At 43.4% G+C, this 9766-nt stretch overlaps 3 protein-coding genes across 3 annotated transcripts; 2 read left to right on the top strand and 1 right to left on the bottom strand.

The window, feature by feature from the left end:
* Positions 1 to 1060: 1060 nt before the first annotated feature.
* On the top strand, positions 1061 to 1522 carry LACBIDRAFT_331273 (uncharacterized protein; the record flags this gene model as incomplete). Its single annotated transcript, XM_001885554.1, has 2 exons — positions 1061 to 1121; positions 1242 to 1522. 2 exons carry the CDS (start codon positions 1061 to 1063, stop codon positions 1520 to 1522), a joined length of 342 nt encoding a protein of 113 aa, XP_001885589.1.
* Positions 1523 to 4245: 2723 nt separating this feature from the next.
* LACBIDRAFT_306920 (G-protein beta WD-40 repeat) lies at positions 4246 to 5544 on the top strand (the record flags this gene model as incomplete). Its single annotated transcript, XM_001885555.1, has 7 exons — positions 4246 to 4376; positions 4431 to 4468; positions 4522 to 4571; positions 4632 to 4658; positions 4749 to 5209; positions 5261 to 5458; positions 5517 to 5544. The coding sequence occupies 7 exons, from the start codon at positions 4246 to 4248 to the stop codon at positions 5542 to 5544; spliced, it is 933 nt and encodes a 310-aa protein (XP_001885590.1).
* A 656-nt stretch (positions 5545 to 6200) lies between these two features.
* Positions 6201 to 9621, bottom strand: LACBIDRAFT_331275 (uncharacterized protein; the record flags this gene model as incomplete). The annotated part of the gene is made up of 46 exons (XM_001885637.1): positions 6201 to 6283; positions 6453 to 6469; positions 6605 to 6633; positions 6731 to 6733; positions 6891 to 6893; positions 6939 to 6941; positions 7000 to 7002; positions 7066 to 7098; positions 7188 to 7190; positions 7263 to 7265; positions 7329 to 7331; positions 7388 to 7390; positions 7455 to 7457; positions 7517 to 7519; positions 7580 to 7582; positions 7649 to 7651; positions 7718 to 7720; positions 7781 to 7783; positions 7844 to 7846; positions 7907 to 7909; positions 7976 to 7978; positions 8039 to 8041; positions 8108 to 8110; positions 8171 to 8173; positions 8239 to 8241; positions 8307 to 8309; positions 8371 to 8373; positions 8434 to 8436; positions 8497 to 8499; positions 8560 to 8562; positions 8624 to 8626; positions 8687 to 8689; positions 8755 to 8757; positions 8818 to 8820; positions 8881 to 8883; positions 8944 to 8946; positions 9007 to 9009; positions 9070 to 9072; positions 9136 to 9138; positions 9204 to 9206; positions 9272 to 9274; positions 9347 to 9349; positions 9422 to 9424; positions 9451 to 9482; positions 9543 to 9562; positions 9605 to 9621. The coding sequence occupies 46 exons, from the start codon at positions 9619 to 9621 to the stop codon at positions 6201 to 6203; spliced, it is 348 nt and encodes a 115-aa protein (XP_001885672.1).
* Positions 9622 to 9766: the final 145 nt, after the last annotated feature.

Raw genomic sequence — 9766 nt, forward strand, 5'->3', positions numbered from 1 at the left:
CCAAAGCTTCTACAGACCTAACTGCTCATTATTTTTGACTAATTCTTTGATAGGCTCATTCAGGTTGACCAGAGGTATGTTCTGGCTACCTCTCCAGTTAGCGCATATTTTTTTTTTCAGATGCCAAAAATGGCCTCCAGAATAAAAACCTTCTCAAGGCTCCAGCTTTCACTGAAATTAGTCCATACCAAGGGAAGTGTAACACACCTACATAATGTAAAAGAATACACAAATACATTTGAGGTACAATAGATTCTTAGAAAGAACCAGAAAAATGAACCAACCTTCATTCTTTTTGCACTCAACTGTAGATGCTATAAAACCATATTATGAGCAGAAAACCTATTCTAGGGGTATATTTTATTCTAGGTGGTTTTTTAAAATTCAATTTATGGTCCTATTACAAGAGGTAATGAGGATCCACAGGAATATGCCATTTGAGATTTCAGGTAGATGCAGGCCATATGGAAACCAGCCACCTGGATTAATCCAGGGTTAAATGGTCAAAAACTACAGCCTGGGCTGGCGAATGAGGGAGTCAAGGCGCCTCAAACCTGCAACAGAAGAATATAGCGTGGAAGCCATAGTTGGCCATCATCGAAAGCATCATGGCATGCAATGGCTAGTGCGTTGGGAAGGGTATGGGCCCCAATTCGACACTTGGGAGCCTACAATCTCTCTAAAAAACGCACCTCTTGTGCTCAACAGGTACAAGATGGCCCACGGTTTGTAATTCCCCCAGGGCTGAGGGTTAGTCGCAGCTGGTACTGTTGAGTTTGGCGCCCTCAGCGTGGTCAGTAGTATTTATGATTAGTTAATTTTCTACATTCCAGCCAGACCAGTAGGCCATATTCATTTTTAGATATTTCTTTTTCTTTTTCTTTTCTTTTCTGATCTTTCCCTTTATCCTTTAGTTCCTTTTCTCTTGTTCTTCTTGCTTTCTTTCCTTTCCCCTCCTCGCCCCTCCTTTCTCGGAACTAGCCTGAGGCAAGGACATCCTGCCTAGGGCATTGTGTGAGGTCAGTCACCATCGATGGATTTCCATCCTTGGTGAACAATCATGGATCTCTTATTCCCAGATGGGCCAGACGACACTCCATCACTCGAATTCCAGACGATTGGTCAGACCGGCTGGGTAGCCTTCAATACTCCCACTTCCGCAATACCTATCAAGGCAATGGAGTATAAGAATCAGAGAGGGCATGATCATAGGTCGAAAGGGCCAACAGGTGTGTATTTAGATATGGAATGGGGACTCGATCTTGACTGGTATGATTGCAACGCTAGTTGGCATCCCTACATTCCTCTGAAACCCGAGGGCGCTGATAAATTAGTCATCAGTAAAACTGGTGTCAACTGGTTCTTTGACTTCGACATGTCCACACCATGGGAACAACTTGCCACTGGCGTATTCATCATCCCAACTGAAGTGTGCGAATTGATCGACAAGGACCTTTTGCACTTATCAGGATGTATTGAGGAAATCGCTACCAATCATCCATTCCCTCCTGACTCTGCCTGACCTCCCTACCACGACTTAGGCCTTCTCCTCCATGTGTTCAATTCTAACGAGGAGTTACAAGCTGTGGGATGTACGGCCAAGAGGACTGCAGTCGACTATCTTGGATTCTTGTCCTGGTGGACAGCCTCGATTTCAAGATGGGATGCCAAGTTAGATCAGCATATTGTCACCTACTTCACAGGCATTCAGTTGCACTGATTCCACAAAATGAGGAGTTCTTGTCAATCTAGAGCGAGACTGGCGTCACATTAACATTCCAAATTTCATTCAACACCGAGTCCCCTTCGCTTACCACTGGAGCCTGGCACTCACCACATCACCACACTTCCCAGTTCTGTCGCCGATGGTACTAAGGGTGTTCCTTCAACAACGAATGGAAACACAAGAGGATCTCCCTTGTCTGTCACTCAACAGTCTCGACGACCAAATGGAAGTCATATGGAAATTTGATCAGTTTTTCCAGGAAGTCTGTAGTGAGGGACACCCTGACCCAAATGTTGAGTTCGATGACAATTGGAAGTACTACGTCATGGACTTCCAAGGGTGGTCCCATCACAGAAGAGTACTATGTTCGCTTTGGTTCCAGTGTGGGTCATGAGATCGATAGTACTATAGTTCTATTCCACCGCTGGGAGCTCCTGGATAACTTCGCCACTTCAATGCAACCGACGGAGTCGATGGAGGTTGAAGGCAGTATCAGCATGGTACAAGGTTCTCTGGAGATTAGGGAACTCCATAGGTCGAAACATGCGCCTGGACACAATGCAGTTTACGACTGGGACGGGCATTCCAGCTTTCCATGGAACTCATCTCAGCTCCCTCACAGCCATACGCGCCATCACCATGGATGACGACAGGCCAACGCTTCCTTGGTCAGTCATTGATGGCTGACCCAAATGGCTAACGCGGGTAACCAGTCAGATGGGGGTAGCCAGTCAGAATTACATTCCACCCCTAGCTATTCATCAAGGGAGCAAGCATCTTGTTCAAGCTCCCATGCTGGCACCAGGAATCGGTCTGCGTCTCCAGGACCGCACAGCTATAGGTCTCGCAGAGGAACTTCTCCATCCCTTCGTTGGCAGACTGTAGAGAACCTCGTGGAAACGGGGGCGATCATCACATACATTGGATCAGTATGGGAGGCGCCTGTTGGGCTAGAATGGAACACTACCTTTTACCAGGAGAGCATCATTCTCTTCCCTGACACTCAGATGCTGACGCGATTAAAGTACTGGGCCATAACAGATGAGGGAATTTCACATGTGCGTCACCTCCTAGACCTCGCCATTGCTCGCAACATGTGTTTCACCATGGCCACAAGGATTGGCGACCTAAAGTCATTCAGGCCTGTCATGACTCCAGACTTAGCTGAGCTTACGAGAAGGACATATGAAGCAGGGTTTCAAGAGGAGCATCTGAAGGACTCCAATGGTGGTGCCGCTTTTCGAGACCAGTACATGGGCAAGCTGGTGGATATCCTTCACCGCCCTCACGCACGTGCGCTTATTAGCCTAGGGGGGCCAACGGCTTGGATCGCAAAATGCTACAGCGGTTCAGCATTAGTACAACGATTCATGGATGGACCGTCCACCCAAGTAACTGTGCATCACAGGGGAATGGTCACCTCGTACCCATTCTTCGACGACCCCTTGTTTCACGATCAGATGTCAGCGCAGGAAGAAAATCTTGTTCATGGATTTGTATCTGCAGAGAATTCCGACCATCATAGGTGGCTCTTCCCAATGATGGAGATCATGGAGGACTTCTGCGACCACTGGAGTGGGGAATGGACGGAGGGCTGTGATCTCATCTTCCATAACATAGCCAAAGCACTCGAACGTGGGACAGTGAAACCTTTAACACACAAAGGCTGGAAGTCGTATTTGCACAGTACAAACCACGGCACACATCGACCACCTGCAGTTCTCAACTCAACACATTTTGCAAAGGTGGATGACCTTTTGACGGCATTCCCTGACCCTTGGCATGGGAAGTGCATAGCCGACATCTCCATCCCTGCATGTTTCGATTCCTTAAGTGGGAATTAGGGGGGCTTTGTAACGGATGTCCTACCAGTGATAATCCCCACTTCACAAATTCCAGAGAGCATTCACTATGGGCGTACTTTTACTTTACTTTTATCATTACATGTGTGACACTCGCTCACATAAGCATGTGATTCAACTCGTATTACATACTTCTAGTCACACGGATGTAACATTACCTTTTTCTATCTTTCAAACCACCAATATGTATACTCTGTGTTAGGAATCACATCATATCGCATTCCCCCTGAAGTATAGTAAGTGCTTTGAGTTTAGTAAAGCCACTGAATACTCTCTTTGAGGTGTTCGGGAATCATACGAACATCATCTGCTCTCTCTCTCCCTCTTACTACTTTCTTGAGGATTTCCTGAGAAAGTGCAGAGATTGTGCAATGGATATCTGAAGCGTCAACAATCTCCACTATGTAACTGTGAGATTAGACCGTAACTGATGTTTGATCACACACCATTGTAATCCCTGTAACTCCGTGTCCACCAGATCACCTGTCATTGGTCTAGAAATCCCACTCCCTTTCCCTAGCTCACAGAACACCTATTACAGATGCCATGCAGGTGTTCCAATTATTTGGTTTGTGCAGAAACATGGCGCAAACAGTTTATTGAATTTGTCAACAGTTGCCACCTTCTTCTTGGCAGTGACTGCTATGACTAATAACTATGCAGTTTTCTTACCAGCTGGAACACAACACTGTCTCTGATGCTGTCCACTCTATGTGGTTTGCATCAATGGTCTTTAGCATTGCAACAGCTGTTAATAGCCTCCTGAGGCTCACATGGAAACAAGCAATGTAGTGAGTCCATTTTGCCACCCAGCCTGAATGAGATCTTTGGTTGCTTGCCAGGCCCATGTTAGCTGCTCACCAGGGGATCAGGTGCCCTGGTGGGTTTTGATTTGGATTAAATGATCTCCCCTCATGTTCCTTGTCCTGTCAGCTGCCTGTTTCTCCATTGGACTCTGCTGTTTTGCTTATGCTTCACATCAGGTAAGCATTACTGTTATACTGATTTTAACTCTTCTCAATCAACATTTGATGGCTTTGCAGTCCTTCATAACAGCTACTCTTGCAACTGTGCTTACTACCATTACCTCATTCAGCCTCACAGCTGTCTCTGCATGGTTTGCATCAGAACACTAGACATTCACTTGACATCGTGGCTAGAAATGGCTCAGTGATGTGCTTATTGAGAGCATAGAACAGTTTGTGCAGACCCCAGTGGTGGGCTGGATTCAAATGGTCATTAAATTTCTGAGTCACAACATTGAGAAGACCTGGGCAGTGCTCTTGTCACTCTACAAATGGCTCAGGAACATTTTCTCCTTGAGCAAATTAAACAACGAAGGCAACAATTTGGAAGCTAATGGTGTGCCTACTACTAGCAACAGCAGCCCTAATCATCTTCCCTCCCACTTGGAGCCATCAAACCCTATCAAACTTGGGATGTCTAGCATTTCCCTGCCAGAGTTGACAGAATCCCTGAAGCCCACCCACATCATACCACCATCTGCACCCCTAAACCCCCCCATAGAGAAAGACAGCCCCTCACCTGAAGCATCCCCAATTAGCCCCAGGAAGCAGTTGTGGCAAAAGGCCTTCCAAAACATGAAGATGCAGAATCACCTGTCTGCCTTAACATCTGCCTTGAGAGACACAGCTCAACCATACAGGTGAAGGACAACATCTTCTGGTTATCCTGGACCTTATGACAGGAAGAAGGCCATCATTGAGTCTGTCACTGCTCTCAAATCCTGGATATCAACATTGGTACCAAAGCTTGCAGCTCTAGAAGCTACTCAAGATTTGGCTGAACACAACACACTTGTGCATCACTTAGAGTTCTCTCCTGATGGGAGATTCTTAGCCTCCTCAAGGTGAGGTTCACTCAAGTGTTTGAGGATTATGATCAATAACTGATTGTTTTTCTTAAAGCTGGGATAAGACTTCAACATTCTTCTGAGTTGGTGTGCATTTTCTTTCAATCCATCTTTGCAGCAAGTATCTGATTCCAATCTGCCTGTCAGAACCCTTTTATCTCCCACTGTACCCTTGCACACCTGCAGGGCTTTGTCAGCCATTCATTTCATCGTGTTGACTTGGAATTATCTTACCTGCTTCAGGTCTCCAACATGAAACTCATTGTTGATGAAAATGGCACAAGGTATCAATGTATGGACTGAGGTAAGTTGACAAAGGCACTATAACAGATCTTGTCGACATTCTCACCTTTGAGCCATTGTATAACAGGATAGGGTCTGTGTGAAAACTATGGTGAGTTTTTCTCTGAGTTGTGTTTACAATGTGTTCTCAAGTAACCTTGACATCTAGAATACTAATAGCAAAGTTTGTCCATTTTTCAGCTCCAGGTCTGCATTTTCACTGACCTTCTCTACTTATGTCAGGTATTAGATAATTATGATTTTGGCCACATGAAAGTTCATGATGTTGCAATTATGCTGGATTCCCTTCAAGTGTTGGGCATGAGACAAAGGAAAGAAGTGAAAATGCTCAAATTTTTCTGAGTGTGTTATAGATATAATGCATTTCTATTTTTGCCCTACTGCCATCATTTATGCAAATGACCATAAAATGAAAAAGCATAGAAATACTATAAATTTAGTGCACATACAGGTTAAAATGCAAGGAATTGTCCCACATTGACCAGTTGTTCAACTTCCAGTAGCATTTTGATAGACTATCTATCAAGAAGATAGGCTGTACTCTATTCTGTTTCAACACACTGATTCATGGTTATCATTAAAGAGAGGTCTTTCTTTCCGTTGTACAGAACAATCCATTGAGAATTTTGATTTTATCAAGTCCACAATGCTGTAGGGTGGTATTCTCAGCAACCAGTACTTCACCTACCCCTCAATAAGAAGAAACTGAAACTGAGCAGCAGTGTATACATCACTCAATTATAGAGATGTTGGAGAAATCATAGGTATAGAGGATGTATCAACCACTAAGGGGAATGGAGATGGTGAATAAGAAGGAATAGAGCAGAAAACTACACATACAAAACTTGACATTTTGCACAAAAACAAGCCTATTAGGAGTTGGATAGTGTTATCTCCTTCTACACATTGAAGATGAATATCAGGTGAGAAGTGAAAGCAAGAAAGAAAGAAAGAAAGAAAGCTTACCCTCTAAAAATAGGATGAAAGATTCTAAGATGAAAAAAAGGAGTTGACTTGCCCACTATATCTAAAATAAGGGATCCAGTGAAATAATGCAGATAAATTCATACTTTCTAATAAAAGGAAGAGTTGAAAGTGGAAAGCTGGAAACAGATTGAAGACATACAAGCTACAAAACATGAGCATTCTTGTATAACAGGAAGTAAAAACATACAATCTGAGTCAAAAAAAGCATATATCAAAGAGATAGAAATGATAGTAAATAGGCAACCTACTGTCTAGAAGAAAGGAAAGCTGAGAAGTTATAAAATTGGTCTATTTGGTGCTGAAATTTTACTGACCTCCTTGAAAATTATTGATTGAGAATTAATTACCTGAGAAAGAACAATGATTGAATACATGTAGATTAAAAAATGAAGGCTAACAAATAAAACTTACAAGATATAAAGAAGAGACCACATACTTTCTATAAATGCAAGAAATGAGTGCAAGAAAGGGGTGAGTGGAATTGATTGGAATAAGAATATAGACAACACACTGACTGAAAAGGAAATGTCAACAATGGATTACTCGAAACATATACAGTGAAAAACAAACAACTTACATACTAAGAAAGATAATGTGTGACAAGAGTAACTCATGACCAAGAGGAAGGCAGCTCACCCCCTGAGGAGTAAGCACCAAAATATTGTTATCAGAATTAGTCACAATAAAAAGCAGGCTAACTCACATTCTGAAACAAAACAGGCCAGTGTCACCAGAAGAGTGCACATTGAAAACCAGCCAACTCACCCTCTAAAAGAAGACAGGCCAGTGTCACCAGAAGAGTGCACATCAAAGAACAGGCTAACTCACCTCCTGAAACAAGACAGGCCACAGTTTGTGTCACCAGAAGAGTGCACATTAAAAACCAGGCCAACTCACCCTCTGAAACAAGACAGGCCACAGTTTGTGTCACCAGAAGAGTGCACATCAAAAAACAGGCCAACTCACATACTGAAAGAAGACAGGCAAGTATCACCAGAAGAGTGCACATCAAAAAACAGGCCAACTCACATACTGAAACAAGACAGGCCAGTGTCACCAGAAGAGTGCACATCAAAAAACAGGCCAACTCACCCTCTGAAACAAGACAGGCCAGTGTCACCAGAAGAGTGCACATTAGAAACCAGGCCAACTCACCTCCTGAAACAAGACAGGCCACAGTTTGTGTCACCAGAAGAGTGCACATTGAAAACCAGGCCAACTCACCCTCTGAAACAAGACAGGCCAGTGTCACCAGAAGAGTGCACATCAAAAAACAGGCCAACTCACCTCCTGAAACAAGACAGGCCACAGTTTGTGTTACCAGAAGAGTGCACATTAAAAACCAGGCCAACTCACATACTGAAACAAGACAGGCCAGTGTCACCAGAAGAGTGCACATCAAAAAACAGGCCAACTCACCTCCTGAAACAAGACAGGCCACAGTTTGTGTCACCAGAAGAGTGCACATTAAAAACAGGCCAACTCACATCCTGAAAGAAGACAGGCACAGTTTGTGTCACCAGAAGAGTGCACATCAAAAAACAGGCCAACTCACATTCTGAAACAAGACAGGCCAGTTGTCACCAGAAGAGTGCACATTAGAAACCAGGCCAACTCACCCTCTGAAAGAAGACAGGCCAGTGTTACCAGAAGAGTGCACATCGAAAACCAGGCCAACTCACCCTCTGAAAGAAGACAGGTCAGTGTCACCAGAAGAGTGCACATTGAAAACCAGGCCAACTCACCCTCTGAAAGAAGACAGGCCAGTGTCACCAGAAGAGTGCACATCAAAAAACAGGCCAACTCACATTCTGAAACAAAACAGGCCAGTGTCACCAGAAGAGTGCACATTAAGAAACCAGGCCAACTCACCAGCTAAAAGAAGACAGGCCAGTGTCACCAGAAGAGTGCACATTGAAAACCAGGCCAACTCACATTCTGAAACAAGACAGGCCACATTTGTGTCACCAGAAGAGTGCACATTAGAAACCAGGCCAACTCACCCTCTGAAAGAAGACAGGCCAGTGTCACCAGAAGAGTGCACATTGAAAACCAGGCCAACTCACCCTCTGAAAGAAGACAGGTCAGTGTCACCAGAAGAGTGCACATTGAAAACCAGGCCAACTCACCCTCTGAAAGAAGACAGGCCAGTGTCACCAGAAGAGTGCACATCAAAAAACAGGCCAACTCACATTCTGAAACAAAACAGGCCAGTGTCACCAGAAGAGTGCACATTAGAAACCAGGCCAACTCACCAGCTAAAAGAAGACAGGCCAGTGTCACCAGAAGAGTGCACATTGAAAACCAGGCCAACTCACCCTCTGAAACAAGACAGGCCAGTGTTACCAGAAGAGTGCACATTAGAAACAACCAGGCCAACTCACTTTCTGTAAAATAATAGCCAGAGCATGTATCTTTAGAAGAGTGCAGAGTAAAAGAACTGCCAACCCACTGCCTAAAAAAATAATGGCAAGAGTATGTGTTTTAGAAGTGTGCAAAGTAAAATGCAAGAAAGCTTACTTTCTGAAATAAGTCAAAGCATATAATAACAATGAGTTACCAGACAAGATAATAGTCAATAGAAGAACAACTTACCGACTAAGAAATGATAGTTTCATATAAAAAATTGAGTTAGCTTAAAATTATTTCATAAATTTTACAATTACTTACCCACTGAAAAACATGTTAGAGAGGCATACAGAGACAATGTGAATAGAGTATGTATTACCCTCTGGATTTATAAACAAGAACATTAGTTATATAAGTAGTAGAATCAACAGTTCATACTTACTTCCTGAAACAAATGGACAGCTGATGATAAGATGTGCCATATTATGCAGAATAATTGCTCACAAACTAATAACAACCATTAGAATTTTTAAAGGTCAAACAATTTGTACACATACATTCTGCAAAAAAAAAACAAGAAAGCTCAAATTCTGTTTTTGTACAATGATTATTTTGTTTTTGCCCCCTGTGCTTTGTTAACAGCAATAAAATATTAACATCTCTTCA

This window comes from Laccaria bicolor, genomic scaffold, assembly GCF_000143565.1.
Source record: "Laccaria bicolor S238N-H82 LACBIscaffold_32 genomic scaffold, whole genome shotgun sequence".
In the NCBI taxonomy this organism is placed as follows: domain Eukaryota; kingdom Fungi; phylum Basidiomycota; class Agaricomycetes; order Agaricales; family Hydnangiaceae; genus Laccaria; species Laccaria bicolor.